Source organism: Sinohyriopsis cumingii, chromosome 1, assembly GCF_028554795.1.
Source record: "Sinohyriopsis cumingii isolate HCF-2022 chromosome 1, ASM2855479v2, whole genome shotgun sequence".
In the NCBI taxonomy this organism is placed as follows: Eukaryota; Metazoa; Mollusca; class Bivalvia; order Unionida; family Unionidae; genus Sinohyriopsis; species Sinohyriopsis cumingii.
Genome location: NC_142961.1, coordinates 130,247,630 through 130,267,474, shown reverse-complemented (window position 1 = coordinate 130,267,474; position 19,845 = coordinate 130,247,630). Strand labels below are relative to the sequence as shown.

The 19,845-nt window shown below is 34.4% G+C and overlaps 1 protein-coding gene across 2 annotated transcripts in view; it reads right to left on the bottom strand.

The window, feature by feature from the left end:
• The window catches only part of LOC149807856 (nitric oxide synthase, salivary gland-like), a 71,324-nt gene that overhangs the window by 19,460 nt on the left and 32,019 nt on the right, over nucleotides 1–19,845 (bottom strand). For both annotated transcript variants that reach the window (XM_089971386.1, XM_089971387.1), the window contains exons 4-15: nucleotides 19,352–19,494; nucleotides 16,862–17,024; nucleotides 15,606–15,697; nucleotides 13,252–13,393; nucleotides 11,720–11,859; nucleotides 10,751–10,925; nucleotides 10,394–10,495; nucleotides 9,337–9,531; nucleotides 7,449–7,546; nucleotides 6,463–6,607; nucleotides 4,642–4,746; nucleotides 4,168–4,217 (exon numbers count right to left, since the gene is read on the bottom strand). In XM_089971386.1, the coding sequence (XP_089827512.1) occupies nucleotides 4,168–4,217; nucleotides 4,642–4,746; nucleotides 6,463–6,607; nucleotides 7,449–7,546; nucleotides 9,337–9,531; nucleotides 10,394–10,495; nucleotides 10,751–10,925; nucleotides 11,720–11,859; nucleotides 13,252–13,393; nucleotides 15,606–15,697; nucleotides 16,862–17,024; nucleotides 19,352–19,494 (1,550 nt within the window). The remainder of the gene's footprint in view (nucleotides 1–4,167; nucleotides 4,218–4,641; nucleotides 4,747–6,462; nucleotides 6,608–7,448; nucleotides 7,547–9,336; nucleotides 9,532–10,393; nucleotides 10,496–10,750; nucleotides 10,926–11,719; nucleotides 11,860–13,251; nucleotides 13,394–15,605; nucleotides 15,698–16,861; nucleotides 17,025–19,351; nucleotides 19,495–19,845) is intronic.

Genomic DNA, 19,845 nt, shown 5'->3' with positions numbered 1-19,845 from the left:
TCCCCCTCCCCCCCCCCAAAAAAAAAAAACAAAACAAACAAAACAACAACGCATGCAGTCAACGGTATGGTCAAAGAAGACATTGGTGTCTTAAATTTGGGCTTTTGGAATAAGAAAAATTGATATTGCTTAAGATTGAGACAAACTACCTTCAGGCAGCTTGTTCTATGTTATTGTTGATTTACTATGTAAGTGTAAGTAAGCCGTACTTGTGAACGGTTTAAGTGGGTTCAGTTTGATTAAATTGTATTCCAGTAGTTGTCTATTTGATACAGTACGAAGGCGATTCTTGTGTAGATTTGCAAAAGAATACTATGCGACAGGCACATTCTGATACATATGCCATCTCGAAACAATATTAACATTTCGGCTTCAATAGAGCTGTCGATAGAGATCACACAAATTTAATTATTACAATAAACTGAACACCAGACACACGTACTATGCAAGAGACTAAACAGTGTGGTATAGTCGCTTCATTCATGTCACACTTGTATGGATTGATCATTTATCCGAAAGAAAATCCTATCAAGTTGCTCTACTTCGCCGTCTATATTCAGTTTGAATAACTTGTATTCCAGTAGTTGTTTATTTAATACAATACGAAGGCGATTCTTGTGTAGATTTGCGAAAGAATACTATGCGACAGGTACATTCTGATATATATGCCTGCTCGAAACAATATTAACATATCGGCTTTTGGCTATCAAAACTAAGAGAGATGACGATAGAGATCACAAAAATGTATGTATTACAATAACCTGAACACCATAGACACGTCATATGCAAGAGAGAATAGACAATGTGGTATAGTCGCATTACTCAGGTCACACCTGTATGGATTGATCGTGTATCCGAAAGAAAATCTTATCAAGTTGCTCTACTTCGCCGTCTATACATTATACGGTTCATGTATAAGGAATTCTTTAAAGTCTGGAATACGTATGCATGATAGAGCTTAATTAATAATTTGAACACTAATGTAACCATTTTAAACCACACAAATACATAATTGAAACTTAATATTAATTATAGATCGTACTGATCGTAATCAGAGAGGTCTGATGGTGTGTGCAGGCGGTGTGTTGTTGAACAGCGAAGTTTCTTAAACCGATCGGGATATGAAACCTTATTTAAAAAAATTCGGTCGCAGTTACGTATAGCAGCAGGTTTAGCATTGCTAACAAAAATGTAACCAAGGAGTACAACGTTCGCTTGTACTCGATCAAACATAAATATTAATTGTGACAAAAATGATGGCAACGTTTCATGTGATATAAATATCATACAATTGATGCCAGGTCAAGGAAGCATGTAATGTAATTCACTGTACTCCACTTTTGTGATGATGTTGAAGTATTCTTTCAAATTTATCCTTTCAACAAGCGTCATGATTTCGGGTTTAAATGAATGCTTACATGGCGAAAAGAATGCCTAAGTGAGTACGAGCTAATGCAATACCTGAAACTAAACCAGCTAAATGTGATACGTAGTTCATAATAAACCTAGTTGATTGTAAGTGTATAGTACTAACAGAGGTAGGCACACTCATATAGTTTAATGGATTCAGATTGGACATAATTTGAGAAATTAACTTAAAACATACAATATAACCCAATGTAGCGAAGTGTCAAATATATGTCACACTAGTCTGATGGTATCATACTCTTTGAGAAACAACAACGAACCAGTTCGCTTTATTCAAAGTGTAACAATTAAAAGTATGTATACAGCATGCCAAATAACTGAGATAAAAACAATTACTAAAATAAGAATTACAAATAATGTATAGATTTATCCCTTTATGCACCCTCTAGGGCATAGTTTCTATGAAACCGACTTCAAAATTGTTACCTAAGTGTTATGTATATTTAATATGTATACTATTTCCTCTATGATAATATCGTAGTTTTGACTTGACCTTGTCCAAAAAATCTGTATTGTCCACCTCACTAATAACATTTGCTTTGTTAAGCAAATAATACATATTTAATATTCTCCTAAGATTATTATCTTGGTCTGTATCAAGGACATTATAATTACCATAATTTTTGTATTATGAATACATTAAGTAACATATTTTACTTCGCAAACAACCCAGAGTGTTATAGAATAAAAAATTCCTTTAAACAGACGCCAGGTTTCCAGAACATGAAAATTGGGACTGAGGTCAAGGGGCTTATAATCGTGTTAACTTGAGAAATTACTCATTTCCGCAATAACATCTGAAGCAGAATTCATTCTTATTGATGTGTTCTGAGTTTCAGTTGGACGGAATTTCTTTGTTGAAATTTTGCATTCACTGGCAATACAAAGTGTTCCCAGATACTATGTTTAGACAGAGAGAGTAATTTGGAACTATAGTGAATTCAGACAGGAACACCGTGGATTGTATAATTATAAATAATTGGAAAACTGTTACTAAGTCATCCCACATCATGTTACCGGTACATTAGTTCCTTTAAGACTACAGGCATATCGACACGTTCAGTGGTGAATCTTGTTTCTAACACTACGTAAAGTTATTTATAACTGAATTAAGTAGGACTGGTTAGAGAACATTTTAGACTCGTTGAGATTTAATTTGCGATTATGTAAGTTCTTTATAGTTTTTATTTCTATTATACGTACATAACTTATTTGTTGAATATTGCAAACATTGGTGGTTTTCGCTGTTTTCTATTACTTACATTTTGACCATAGAGTTGTAATACGACGATCTATATATGTCAATTCGTATGCGTTAGCACCTACGATGTTGAAGTTTCATTAATTCAATACACTTCGTAGAGCAAAAATAAAATGGAGACAACTATTTATATGCAAGAAATAGAGGGTCCGTTCTGATACAGGACACGCTGGTCCAGCCATAATACAAACTTGTGCAAGTTTAATTATAACACCGCAAACGATTAGGGAAATAAGAATAGATATTTGACACAAAACAAATTACGAAACCTAACAGTAAATAGTTAACTAGTAATGATGCTAATGAGAGGCTCTGATTTTAAGCAAGCAGTGGTGAGAATGAACTGCAATGTTACTGAAACAGGGATTCAAAACTCTAACACACACATGCATACATACATGCATACATACACATATACCTACTCATCTACCTACCTACCCTCCTTCCTACCTACCTACCTACCTACCAAACTACATACATACATACATACATACATACATACATACATACATACATGCATACATGCATACATACATACATGCATACATGCATACGTACATGCATACATGCATACATATATACATACGTACATACATACATGCATACATACATACATGCAAACATACATACATGCATACATACATGCATACATACATACATACATACATACATACATACATATATACATACATACATACACACATGCCTACCTACCTACTTACCTACATACATACATTATATATATATATATATATATATATATATATATATATATATATATATATATATATATATATATATATATATATATACATACATCTAGTTACAAATGTTCAAATGCAAGTTATACTACGACTGCTGTTATATAAAACACGCGATCTAGTCTAAATACTTGAATGTACTAAATTTCATTATCACATCATAACGGTTAAGTGAATGGTTATTATCAATTCAACTTTCAAAGTTGGTATGATTGTTCCAAAAGTACTATTGCTACAAAACAAAATCTCATATAGGACACAACCTCTTGCAATGATACAAAGGCTTGTCAGGTTTTCTGAACATGTCCAGAATACTCAAGGAGATTTTAATCAGAGAGAAATATAACAGACAGACACAAAATTTCCAAAATAGCAATCGGACAATCTACAGTGGGACAAAAATGATTGTCTTGCTGGATCTTCTGCACTGAAAGTGTAACAATATCTCAAGTTTGTTTTGCAGAGTTATTCGGAGATAAGTGAGCAGCAAAAATGGGAAAGTTAAAGTTCCTCTTGGATTGGCTCCGTTTTTTACATGATATATTGCTTCCCTTTGTACAAGAGCATACCAGGCTTTAAAACAATACTTTAATAGTTCATGAGATGAAATGAAAAACGTGACAGATGAGGAACAAATACGCCAGTATAATCCACCAAACCATTGCTACTTTGATTAAACATCGTGAACATGTATTGTTGTTTATCTTCTATACATACTTGTGCTGGTGCTCTGGGTGTTTCATTTCAAGCAAAGTCTTTGCAAAAACCTGTATAAACAAAGTAACACATATCTCAAACACACAAAAAAGTCGGTTGAGTGGTATTTTGTGGTCGGCTAATGCGTTGGCTCATGGCCATGAACAAACCTGTAGTTATTAAAATAAGTATAAATCTGGAGATGATTGAAAAGGATGGTACTATATAATTTGACAATGAACAATGAAATATAAGAAACATTAAAATTAATAGCGATGCGTGTTTTAGGTTAAAAATAGAGACGTTTATTTGCAGTCGATACTGATCAATTCTGAAAGTACCGTCTTACCTATTCTTACATTGCCCAACGTTGCAAGGTAAACTTGATTCATTTCTCACATAACATAGAAACTGATTTTTTACATTGAACCATTACAAAATATTCATACATGTTTGACACATGCTCACAAAGCATGAGCGTTTACCAATGCTTACCTGTCCATTTTCAGGTGGATCTCCATTTCCAAATGTGCTGGTCACGATCAGTAAAAGTGATTCGTGTTCAAGATCAACGTAATCATATTCATCCATCGATAGCACCTGCAGGGAAATCAACATTACGTAAGGCGCTAAAACAGTATAAAAATCCCTTTAGCCCGTCAGATATTAACACAAACAAGTCAAATACTGCACTTTTAGGTTATAATATTATTTTAAACAGTAAGCATTAATATTGTGCATTTATTATGCTGAAATTTGTTTTGCTCTCTTTTTTAAACATTTGATATGGTATGAAAAGTTCTGTATCAAAGAGACAGTCAAGAGCCTATGTCATCTTGCGAAAGACAATAGTGATGGGTGAATTGAATTCTATACGATCCTTCACTCATGCCGTTAACTATCATTTCCTTATATATCAGTGTAACTATATGTTGTGGCCTGCTAATAACTACAATACTCACAATGATTTTCACAAACGAGAGGTTGATTTTGTTCTCGAATGTCAGCAAAAAACACTGATGTATCGATTTTATTTGGAGATAACTAGGTTGGTCCTACTTTCAGCATCAGTGTACCTTTAGCAAGACATAATTTATACGTTGAGAATATGGGCCCAACAAAGCTAAGTATAAGGCTGGTTTTATTCAACATGTGCACATTATGAAGCTCTTAGGAAGAGTGCCACAAATATCGATGAAACTGCACGCAAATCACATTGAAGACACTGGCCCAAAACGACAATGATATAATTTACAGTCTTATCTGTTTAAGGTGGTTTATATAACAATAGCGAGAAAGTAAGAGGCAATGATTTTTGTTTCAAAAGACGCTTATAATTTACTTTGAATAATTAAAACTGAGGGAAGATCAGGACCAACGAGAATCGAACTGTCGCACTTATTATAGTTTCACTTTATTCAATGTACTAGCCAGAACATTTCAAATTATTAGAAGGTTTTCAAATCTGATATTTTATTTATTATAAAAGTAACTTAATTGTAAAATAAAAATGTTTCATTGACTGATTTTTTTCTGCGCAAAAATTATGGATATTCTGATAAGCGCAATGCTTTAAATCGGGAGGACCTGATGAAATAACCATCTATTGGACTTAATATAATTGATGGTTTATTTTATAGGAGCCCAGATTAAAACTTCTTTTCCATTGCTACGATATTTATGGATAATTCGGAAAGACATTATGCTATACCCATCAGACGAGGGATTTGGTATTTTCTTCGTAGCAAAATATTTGGAAACAATAACCATGTTTTACTTGTGACTAATGCCTATTATATTTGGATGTGTGCTTTACTGCAGAATATTTCGAAGTACCTAACGTAATCCTTGACAGGAGTTGTATGTGTTTGATATTTGTGATCAATCTCAAGGTTTCGAACACGCATATGCAGATAAGTGGTTCCTAAGTCTTTTAAGCAAGTGTATTGTGGGCTGACGGGGGTTGTTCTTCTTTTCTAACAGGTAATGGAACTTATTTTTTGTGTGTTGAATTACCTGTTTGTCATGTGAGATGGAATGCAACCATATTGACAGTAAATGTTCACATATGACCTTACATGGGTATTCATTATAAACATTGAATCGAAGAAGTTCACTGATATATATTATATGCCATAGGCTACTTTCAATCATTAAAATGTATAGTTTTTTTTCACTATATGTCTGATACCGAAGTATCTGAAGCAGGAATCTGAAACTATATAACGTTGGTTTGTGTTAGGTTAAATTGGTGTATGTGACATTATGTTGCATAAAACGAAATAAACGGTATGTGATTTCAGACAATATTCAGACCTTTGCATTGAATGCATGCTTGAAGATCTGGCAGAGTGTCCTAGCAAATCCTTCCGACTTTCCGGTCTCCGTGGCATACAGAATGGTGCATTTTACTCTTCTCGCAAGAGCATTTCCCATAAAATGAACAGATAATTTCACCGCACTGTAAATGAAAACCAATTTTTTCTAATACAATTTCTTTCGTCGAGACTACTTACCCAATCATAATATCTTAGGAGAACTACTACTACCTTGCACATTAAGCCTTCCTTGACACTACGTTTAGCTAAAAGGGAGCTAACAGTTGTCTGCTAACCTATGTGGCGGTCGGGGATTGGGAAAAGTATTTAAATACGAAACATAAAGTATAGAATAACATGCTACATATAGCGTCGCTTAACCTAAAATTAATGCGGTTTATTTGAAGTGCAACTATAAATATATCATGTATGTATATGAATACTTTCGAATGTTCTTTACATATTAAATAGATACACTATTAAAATTTGTATCTACACCATTAGCAATCCAATTATTGTGGATTTACTGGCACCGCCTAATCTTTAGAGCTCTAATTGCTTTACAATATCGGATAACACGAAATGTATAAAACGACAAGATTACAAAAGCAAACACTATGAAATTACAAAAAAAAAAATGCTGACAAAAAATAATTAACTAAGGTTTATTAGGTCGTTAAATTTATTCATGTAGTCTTAATACGTTAATTTAAGATTAGTTATAAATGAGCTCACATAGTCATTGTATTTAAGATATATGATAAATTCTTTCCAAGTAGCTGAGCCCTGGTACGTAGAAGAACTTTGTTCAATTGACTCTTTCTTACAGTGTGAACAACGACAATACGAGTGTCAGAAGAGGAACAAAAGTTTTTTTGATCACATGTACACACGGACAAGGTCCGGTACGTACATTGGACTGGATCAAGTCAACGAAATGCAGCGTAGCAAACATATTTTGTGTTTGATTCTGGATTTACTTACTGGCCTAATTGTCGGAATCCAATCTTACGTCTCGGCTTGTCAACACTATTTGTCGCATCTTTGTCCTTCTTCCAGACGTGCGTTTTCCACGGGGTGTTCTGTAAACAAAGTATTTGTGTGTATATTGGCATCACTGACTATTTGAAGTTGTGTGAGAAAGCCCTTATACATTCACCTGGCAAGCAATGCAATACGTGAATTTAAACTTCTGAAGGCTAATAATGTAAACAGAAGACGAATTTAAATATCCGTCTTATCTTAGTAGATGTTAACCGATTTGTATAGTATTTCTTTGAATGCGAACTTAACTACTCTCATCCTATAAATATGGTGATCTCAAAATGCACAGTGATTTGTAAATAGCTCAGGAAACCAGTGACTACATGGAATAAAAACTAATATTCCCTCTTTCGAGTCCATCGCGTTCTGTAATGAGATATAATCTATGCGCGAAGTGCAATTATAATTAGTGTTTCAATCATTTCTAACTTCTAAACGATGTCGATACAAATTGTGTGTCACAGTTTTAAGCGGTTTAGTTTTGTTCGTTCCTTGATGTTGACAATAAGACAAGGTTGTTTATAATTGCCGTCAAGTTATATTAGCTATGCTTTATGTAAATTCCCTTCCAGTTATTATCAATATAGCAATTATCAGAGCCATGTCATGGGGGGGGGGGGGGGTTTGCAGTCTGACATATTACTTGTGAGAATCAGGAAAACGAAACTGGCATTTTATATTTATATCACGTTTCTCAAGGCATATGTTTTTCATTATGAATATACTTTCATACTTTTATCGGTCAATTACAAGAATAATAAATGTGGTTGTCCGAAGGATCGCATAGCTTCATTCAGATGCCCTAAGTTAGTAATTCAATAAAGACTTCAGAACATTTAGTAAAACTTTTTAAATCAAAGGTCTATGGGACAGGTATGTTTATTAAAACTACTGAAAGCCGCCTTAAAGCTGGATGCAAAGAGTATATTGTTAGTAGGAGGTGAAGTATTCCTTTGAACCCCACTTCTGTATACAATATTTTGTGAAGGTCAACAGGAATATCGAGGATGGTGATATAAAGGTTTAAATCCTACATTTCTCTCTCTCTTTCCCTCTCTCTCTCTCTCTCTCTCTCTCTCTCTCTCTTTGTATCTCCCTATATCTATATAGCTATGTACTTGTACAGCTAAACAATGTGTAGGGTACGTTTTAGAGTGTAAGCCCATTTATCAATGTAAAGATTCCAGAGGGGAAAATACACAATATGCTAAAACGAATATGTTTATACATACGATAAACTTTGATTTGCATGTATTCTTATAGTTAACAACAAACACAATGCTTAGACTCTTGATGTTTGGGAACACATCATAATATAAAAAGGTATATGTAGGAAATAGATTCGCGACCGGATATAATAAACAATATGAGTCCGAATTTGTGCTTGAATTCATTATATACCATACAGACATGATGATTCAAAAGTAAAGTTTCTTACGATTGACTGAATGCAGATCACAAGCTGATTCTCAACTTTGAGAATTGTATGATCTCCAAGGAAGGTAAAAAAACAAGATTATAAAACCACATTTTATTTAAATAAATAAATATTAATATTTTAATAAAGTCTACAGCACTTGTCATATTTGTTTTTGTGCAATAAATTTCGCAAATTTCATGTTTGATGAATGCAATTTTGAGATTATTTTTTCATTCAGACACATAAATTAGTGTAATTTAATGGCGTTCACGTGTGAAATGGAAGATATGTTGGCAATGTAAAACATCAGGTGTATGTAATCTATCGTTGTAACGATATGTTAACATTGTGTGAGGACATGCACTCTTAATCTTTATATCGCATTCTATATTTATCTTGTCATTGTACCTGATACTCATATGATGGCTTGAGCTTGTAATTTAGCATCTCCTGACGGAAGACCGGCGTTAAGCTTCCACTCATGGGAGGTACTATCCAGACCCAGTCTGATGGACATCCACCACGCAGGCGTTGCTCGTTCTCTAAGTGGCTCATGAAGGACTCGGCGGCGGTATGGTGATCCATAATGGTTACACCTTTCGCCTGCAGAAGAAATAGACTTTCTTCTGATATGAGTGATGCCTATAATGGAGTTCTGAACTTGGAAAACAAAACAAAAATAATCACCGTTGGTGTATTTAACAAAGTAACGACAATATGTCATTTTGTCCAAAATACAATTGCTCGCAAGGTTATTAACGATGTCAGAATATATTTAAATTTTCAAAAACTATTTGCAGCCTTTAATAAAACGGATCAATTAAAACCATCATAGTTTCACTACAGGATGCGTACTATATTTACTGCTAATAGGTTAAAGATGATTGTCTAATAAGATGACAGTGTATCTTGTTAATATAAGGTGATATGTATTATTTGAAGAGGAACAAACCTATAGCAGTGATTGATTTAGCCAACAATGAGCGACCTGTAAAATACATCAGCTATCCCAGTGCAATAATGCTATTATTTCTAATGGAATCTATCTGCGAGCCTGATAATATATGGTACTATTGAAAACATGTCATATGTCATGATAGAGACTATCAATTACACAGTGAAAATGCTAGATATGGTAAATATCAGAAAAGGATTCGACTATGCAAATAGATTTTTATCGAAGAAAACACACTGCATATATATTTTCTGCAGTGGTGGACCTTTGTAATATCCTGTATATACATTTGTCTAGATATGCGTGCTTTGCTTAAAATTAAAATAATCATCAGAACAACTACGGTGGCAAATTTACAAGATTGCTGGGAAACAGAAAACGTTATTAATGGTTATCCACATTTTCTGAAATATCCACATACATTTAATTTCCGCCTCAATTTCGCAGTTTGGGGAATACATCCGCTAGGGTGATCACCATGCAGCTTAAAGAAGATAAAAGTATATAAACCTGATAACTATACAGCACAGCAACATTTATTTCCACCAAGGCTATGTCTTTCCACAGGTTGGAATTCTTCCTTGTGTCTAGCTGCATCTTCTGAGCAACTGTCTGGAATAAAATGTATGTTTGCTAGCTTTATCACAGTTTCCTATTCATCATGGTAATTTGTGTGGATGATGGGTGAAATTAATCTTCGTCCAAATATGATGAACATTACAGTTCAGATTATTAGTGAAAGCACTTTCGACAAAACTACGAATTATATTGTATGAGCCAAATAGAACATGGTAGTCTTTCTGACAATTCTGAGTGAACGATTATAATGGCTTAATACATTTGTACTCGACTAAAGATTAGACTTACCTCCAGGATGTTGTAGCGATTAGGGTCACATAGATCCCGGGCTCCTACTTCTGTGGACATGTACCACCCATTAAAGGGAGCGGCTGTAAACTCCAGACCGCCGCAGTCAAACATCATATTTGATACCGCTGGCAGCGTGTACCATTTTAGGCCGAGGTCGGCAAACCATGGAAATCTGACATAAAAGACATCGTCATGTTTCCTATGATTGTGGTGCAAGCTAAGAAACCATTCGACATTTGATTATTAACACAGACGAGAAAATTAGAAGGTTAAAAATCTATATTGAAATATTATATAACTCCTTCCACTATTTAAATCGTATAACGACCAGTCGCATTCCAACTTACAGACCGCTATACCCATTGTATGGTTCAATCAAACCGTCTAATACCGAGTTCTTTGTTAAACAAGTCTAAATAGTGCGAGCAATCAAATCTCGTATGTAACTGTGTGGAAATGCATTCAAAAGATCCGCGATGACGTTAAGATTTCAGTGCATGAAGTCTGCTTTGCTGACAAAATGTTTCATTTTGACTTATATAATTGTATTTCACATCCAAATGTGAATTGATGCGGTCGAAAATATAATGTTTGGCTGCATCGAGACCAATTATAATAGAACACTCTAGTTTTCAATATTTCAGGCAAAACGAACACAATTTTCAGATAATGTAATGCTGCATAATCCGACTGGACTGTATTTGATACACATATACGACTATCCAAGCACCTAAGAAACACTGTAGATTATCCGGGTTGTCATTGAGCTCAAACTTATTGCACACACTAAAACAATTGTTTGAAAAAGATGAATGATGACGGTGCCAGTTCTGTCAAAAGTTAGCCATTGGTACAGATGGGAAGTATGCTATTTACGGCCAGGAGCCTCTCCTTGAAGATCGCCGTATTTTATGATAAAGGATGGGTAAGTATATACGATATTAAACTGATTCAAGAGAGCTTTACTTGGGATGCTTCATTTCAACTTCCAGAACCAATTCAGGCGGGATGTCAAAAAATTCTGGATCATGCTCATTGGCTTGTAAGACCAGTGGGAGGATATCAAATCGTCCGTTCTTTCCTTTCCAGCCCAGTTTCTGGCAGACCTGTGCAAAACAAAAAATGACATATTGAGGACACCTGTGCATTATCTGTTGAAACTAATGATGTATAGTGATAAAATAAAATTAAAAACTCATAAACTCACATGTTTGTTATTATATGAAATTACACTTTAAAAGTTTACTTTTCTTTAATCAAATTTCTCAATTAGTACATAACTAAATTTAATGAAATTTACGTCGATGCATTTTCATCAATTTGTTTCGGTTATGTCATTTAGAGTCACGTGCAGTGTTTATATAAAGACTGCCGAGCACACATTACGAGGCTTTTAGTATACTTCATTAGTTACAGCAAACATTAATTATCATTTAAGAAGTGAATGTAGAAACATTGCAAAGCAAAATTATGCAAATGTGGTCTTGACCTGATAGATCGTTCCTCGTGTAACAAGGCACAACGGGCAGTAAATAACAGGAAGGTGGATTCGGTTATATCATGCCAGTGCAAAGGAACTATAATGAGATGATACAAGCCTCAAATATTTCTTTTTCAAAACAACTGGTCATACAATCTACTTCAGTGGTTATTCTATAATGATTTTTGCTGGCTGAAAATAAAATGCTTTGAGTAACTTTGGAGTGACAACCAATATGACCACAATTGCAAGCATGCTTCACTAAGTAAAGATTTGTCACTAGAAATGAGACCTAACACGAAATACACTCAATCACCTCTTCTTGTAACTACTCAGCCACTTGCACAATACAGAATTTGCCTGTTGAAGCGTACTCATTTATATGGCACTTTTTAATGATTCAACATAGCTATTAATATATGAAACCACACTGCCTACAAATGGATCACTTTGTTGGCTAGAATGTATATAGCATGGACAAACTATGTGGTTATGAGCTTACTAAAATTACCTGACAGAACATATAGAAGCATCAAACGTTGGTCACAATGACCTTCCACTAACAGAGCTGCATCCAATAAAGTTTCGTTATTCAAGGATGAACATCGGTCAAAATATGATTTTTAAACTCAATATTTCAACAAATACATGCATGAAATAATGTCACATATATCTTTTCTTTAAAAGATGTTTAGTACTTATTAATATATACGACTTAACCCCAAACATTCTTTACACTACGTTTCATGATTATATGAAACATTATATGCATTAATATGCATTCATTTGGTCTAAAACTCACGTTATCAAGAGTTAAGGTAACATCCCATGAAGACATTGCTTCTCGCAAAGATGTATACTTATAGATCGTGTGATATGTCCATGTGATGAACAACTACCTTCGTAACCCTGAGCAAATCGCAGCCATTTATTCTAAGGTAATAAGATATGAATGGTTGTGTAGACGTGGCACGTACAACGATGCATATAATCTTGACAAAACATGACATCATTTTACCTCAGTAAATTCAACATGGATGGGATCTCCGATCACAGTTCCATCCGATAGTTTATAGCCAGCATACGAGAACAGTTGTGAGTTCCATACACGAAAGCTGCGTCTTCCGCTGATCCGATGTGGAAATATTGTTATGGCGGATCTGTAAAAATGCAATTCTTCGTACAATCAAATTCAGCCTGTAAGCTCAATTTACTCCTAACAAATTTATTTTACGACTCTGTCTAATTTATTAGAAAATCATACTGAACACTTTCGTCGTCTACCTAATCTGAGTTGCGATTCAATTTGATACTACACTGTTTCTCTAAACACTAAGCTTTTAAATATTCGTTAGGACAGTTTTAATAGAACGTGTTTGTACATTATGCCGATAGATCACGACATCTTAAAAGTATACTCTCATTCGATGTTCAGCATGGGTTGTTTAAAATAAAGAAATCACAAAAACGTGGAGAAAGTAAGCGATTCTACTGAAAATCCATCCTTAATAAACTATTTCATAATCAGATATTTTCGAAGTGTATTTGTATCGTTGTTTCTATGATATAAAAATAAATTACGCATACACCAATAAAATATAGTATGACAGTTTTAATGACATATGATTCAAAGACCATTACTAATAAGTTTGGTAGATATTCTTAGAATGGTTCATAAACAGATTTTTGCTGTCATTTCTCGTGTTCTTTTTGTTTAAGATAAATAATCAAATGCTAATCAGAATCTCAGATTGATTAATATATGTTTCCGCGCATGATACACGAAGGGTATTTGTGTTTTATAGTGCATTGAACACTTTTTCCAGGAATATATCGGGTTTTTCAAACATATTTTAAACCTTTAATAAATGTGTTGCTAAATCATATAGCTTAGCTTTCCTAAATATGTGCTGAAAGTAAAGGTTATAACCATTAGTTCATCTGATATTCAACCTGGCGTTGTTTGTTCAATCCTCAAAGCGAACTACACCATTGTCTTGAAACATTAGCAATATTCAATATTGGATACATGATTGACCTTTTCATCCCTAGTTAAAACATAGAGATGTAATTTTGTAATATTTCAAATCACAGCAACAAACTATAAATATAATTGACATTGATTGCGATGACTGTTTTCCATATATCCCACTCGCTACAAACCAAAGCCAGCGAAAGAGTGATGCACACCGCAACATTAATCTACAGTGCATCTGGCATGCTTACCTCAGATAATACGAGAGCAAAGCAAAGCAGGGCTCGACGTTTGCTTGGCTAAGCACCTAACATGGATATTTTTGGTATGTTCCATTCGGTACACAAAGACACAGATTTAAGGCGGCTTTTGCTGTGCGCAGTAGTATGATATGTTAAAAAAAATGGATTCATAAGAGTCATGTTCTATGGAATGTACGCAGATTTTAGTGTTCCAGCTCACGTCTTCTTGCGAAAGCACACTTTAAGTATATTGTGGATAGCATTTAGAAGAGATTTATTCATGTCTATGAAAAATGCATGCCATTACCAGTTTATCATGCCTCTGTCGGTTTTGACCAGATATCTCATTCGTCTCGCAGCGATTTTAATAACGCCTGGGGAACATAAAATGGTTCTGATGAGGTTATGCTAGATTTCGTAGCACATAGATGTAATCTTACAGAGAAAGCAGTGCAATAAAATGTGCGAACATAAAACAGTTTTTCACTCATTACAAATGACCAGTACCTGTCTGATTGTTGATGAGGCATCGGGAAGAAGACAATTTGAGGCTATACCTCCATATTGGTCACGTTGATTAAGGTGCTCCGAAAGAGTAGCTAACTATTTTGGTTATTGATGGGTCTAACGTAAAAATAAACAAATATGAGACTGTCGTCGACATTAAATTGGAGTTGAGGAAGCCATGTGAACATATGTGGAAATCATTAAGGGCATAGTTTTTCAATGTATCATACTTGTGTCAGGAACATACTAATCATGACTGTGCCAGTGAAAATATACAGAGGAAATGACAATAGTACATAAGATGAACTATGCAGATAAGCTGGGGAATGTTGATGCTACTAATTTAGAAATCTCTTAAAGTAAATACAATAGAAGGATCCATATGAATTTAAAATGCGAATTTTTGTGTATCAATTTTCATATTGTTGTCAGCTATTTATGATATGGTGTGTACAATCATGTATGTAATTGAAAGCGTTATGATGACGTATCTTTCTGTCTACGCTGTTACCTTACATAGCAAGATGCATACTCTATCAATATTGTGTAATATCACATTTGTGCAGGATGCATCGTAGCACTTTGCATTGAAGTCACATTGCCAGATGAAGGACAGATGGTCAATAACAGGAGTGTATATTATAGTACCTAATATTTCCATCGTTTGTTCCATATTTGATGTGATTGCAAATAGCCTCGAACATCCCTCTCGGAGTGATTACATGACGAGCATCGAACAACTGAAAAAGTCGAAAATATATTCCTTGATCCGATATGTTAAGATATTGAAATGTATCAATGGAAGACACTCGACGGACAAAGAAAAGATGTTACAGAGGGCTCTACAAAGACTACAACATTTTTACCCTTACTGGACAAGCGTAATTTATACAGAGACGACATATAAATGTAAATGCAGAAGAGATCGCTAAATGGTGTTCTATATACGCGGTGACCTTTATATGGATTATTCGTGCAATATTTGATATCGTGTTACTCTTGTCTATAAAATGTGTTTCATTATACACATTATTCGTTCCAACAAACAAGCGAAACTAAAGTAAAAGAATAAATTAATATGAGTTGCATATTTAACTAAGTAACTGGCTTTAACATTGCCAGCAAATATTAGCGATTTCAGAAATGGTGCTTAGGTGCGGAAATACTGGACATTGGACATAGGAAAGAACATGAGTTCAGAAAATCATGTAACAGTGACCTGCTTTGTAAGAATGGCTTCATATTGATTAAACTACATACTATAACAAGCTTAACAACATTGCTGGTAACATTAGTCTTTTTGGTACATATACAATACATTACAAAAGTGTTCGCAAATGAGTATTCCAGACGTTTTTGTTCAAATCACGTTTAACATATTTAGTTTTCGTTCCGCTCCCGTGCTAACTTTCAATATTCAAGCTGAGTAGAGGAAATCGCTTCATTCCATGTACATTGAATTTTATTAGTTTTAAACATATACGAAAAGACAGCTAAATCATGGTAGCATACTTTCTACGTCATTTGATAATAAAATTGTAGCGTTATAAAAGGTTAAGAGTTAAACCCTTGCTCATATAGCTTAGATATAAATGGCTTATGCAAGCGTCAGCAAATGCAAACATAACATTCAATTATTGATATATAGAGGACGTATTAATGTGCACTTTGTCCCTAGCAGATGAAAGTTGATGGAAACTAATGTAATGTACATGCATCTCTCTACTTGTCGGGCACGATAGCGGAAAATTAGGAGGTTGCAGCTACAGAAAACATTTAGCGTAAAAAGTATGGTGATAATTCTCTTCTCTACTATATTTCTATCAGTAATGGTGAAAGTATGAATGCCTATGTGTATGTATGCAGGTGTGTATGGTAGCTAAGCAGATGTAATTTTAACATACCTGAAGTTTGGACCACTGGATCCGGCCGATACACCTGGGTGCGTTTCTCCACGCAGTCTTTGCTCCAAAAGTTAGCTCATCTAATGTCAAATCGTATGTGCCCGTGTTTTCAATCGAATTGAGGACATCAGCCCAGCGCTTTTCGTGGGCTATTTTATCTTGTCTGTCAGGAAAAAATGATTTCACTTTAAAAAAACAAATGCCTATACTAAAGTCGATCCTGAGCAGAGACAACTTTGGCAAGTAAATCCGATAATTGTTCAACATAAAACGTTGATACTAAAATATTTCGCTAAATTGTAGGTCATAATGTTGAACCAGCATGTTGCATAATGAATTTATTTAGCTTCATAACAATCCTTCCAAAGTATTAATATAGTCCATCAAGAGGTTTTAAAATATAATCAAAAGAAACAATCAAGGAGTAGAATATGGTCTTAAAGTTACTTTTCATGGGCTGTCAGCATGACTTAAAGTCTACATACACGAGCAATCAATCGAAGGAATAAGCTCATAATATTTAACCAAAACCGCTTTACAAATGTTCCATGATTGACCTTAGACCCAGAATCAAACAGGAAAATAAGTGTGTCGCACTATAGATATCCATAAAGGAGTTTGCGAAATATAACCAAATAAACAATTTAACCAAATGCTTGACGTACGGATTATATGAATGTGACCTTGGTTCCTAAATAAAGGGATCGAGAAAGCATGTCAATGTATAACCTGAGTTTCTGAAATATAGAGAAATGAAACATTATCCGAATCTTTGCAAATTGTTATTGCCATCAGCATCAAAAAAATAACAGATATATCCCACTTCCCACTAGCACAGGCTAAATATTATTCCACAGAAAAGTTATACGGTTAGTATTGAATAGTCACTGCCAAAAGTGCAAACGGTCATGAATGGATTAGCATTGTTGTGATTTTTATTTCCTTTACTTGTGTTCTTGTTTGTTTGTTTTGTTTTGTTTTGTTTTCTATCCAGTTGGTCGTCTGTCTAAATTGTAAGTGATCAAAACGTGATGGTTTCTAATAGTTGTTTTTGTGACGAAGGACTGTTAACCCACGGTCGCGGACTTGACACAAGGCGAAGCCATCCAGGATAGACGTCTCGTAGTATTCCTGCGACAGTCATATAGCTTCAATGTCATTGGCATAAAATACCCAATAAATATGTTAAAATTGTTTTTAAACCATCCACCCAATCAACTCTTAGTCTTAGTCTGAAAGCTTTCTCTGAATAATGTATTGACCCTTCTCTTGTTCCTGATTTCCAAATTTGTTAAGTGGTATTTGATTTGTTTTCGACATGCACAGACAATGCACAATACTTTATTTTCAAGAGGGTTTGCAATTTCATAATGAGAAACAAAGATAAGTAGAGCAGTTTGACCTGCTGCATACATTAAAATTACGAGCAACTTGAATAAGCAAAATTATACACATACAGGCAGTTAAGTATATAAATTTATTATTAGAGTATCCAAATAAAATTACACTCACATGTGAATATAATATACATATACACATTAAAGTCCATCCATCCATCCATAAACACATACATACATACATACATATCTATATATGCATACATACATGCATACATACATGCATACACACACATACATACATACATACATACATACATATATACATACAGATATATGCATACATGCATGCATACATACATACATACATACATACATACATACATACATACATACATACATGCATACATGCATACATACATACATACATACATACATACATACATACATACATGGGGCCTCGAGTGGCCGAGTGGTCTAAAACGCTCTCCGTTAGGGATCACTACTATCTCACCTCTGTCTGCGTGGGTTCGAGTCTAGGATTCGGCCAATGTGGATATGTGAGAAAACTTGCCAGTAGCTTCCCGTGGGTCGGAGGTTCTTCCCGGGGGTTTTCCGGGTTCTTCCTCCACCATTAATACTGGCCGCCATGCATAGCCTATCGTGTGCTGAAAAATGGTGTTAAACCCAACAACAACAACAACATACATACATACATACATACATGCATGCATGCATATATGTATTCATCCATCCATACACTCATACATACATACATACATACATGCATACATACATCTACGTCATACATGCGTTCAACGATATCAATTTAATTGTATCGTTATTATAAACAAATTTATACGCTTAAGTCCTATTGAAAAAGATTTTATCATGCTTAAAATCTAAAACGTCAATTAGTTATCATAATTACTGACTGTTCTATATCTTCCAAGCTCTCGACAGTCAACGCCGATATATTTTTTGTCTCCAGAATTGATGAGTAGCGATCTGAAGAAAAGAAAACGTACTGGAGAAACTGCCAGATTCTGACTCAAGCTTATCTGATCTGAATGTCGGCCTTCATCTTACCTTTTAAAGTTAGCATATTACTGATCTATAAAATCTATGCTTGGAATGTCGGACTTCATCTTACCTTTTAAAGTTTGCATAATACTGATCTATAAAATCTTTTGCATGGTAGATGAGTTCCTTTTTGGGTCGAGATGTTCTTGGTGTTCTGTTTAAAGGAGCTATCATCATAGACCCTATACACCGTTCTGCGGTGCAGCATATGTCCTGAAAGCCAGATGCAATATTTGTATATTCTTATGCTTAACAGGGGCATCAGTGAACTCATATCTACAAATCAATTGTAATATACATTTCCATGTATTGGTTCTGAATGGGACTAATTGATGTGTCAAAGTCTATCCTTTAATCTCCTCGAAAACATTTTGCATCCTGTACATAAAGATATTCTACTGAACATAGTTCCAATATCCAACTATTTTATTTTGCTCGTGTTTTTATTTCCTTGTATCTATTCTAATTAGCATTGATTCAGATCAACTATCCATGTACAATTTCAAGTTCTGATCATTGCAGAATATTCAGAATATGTCATTTAGTCATGAAACGGTTGTAAAC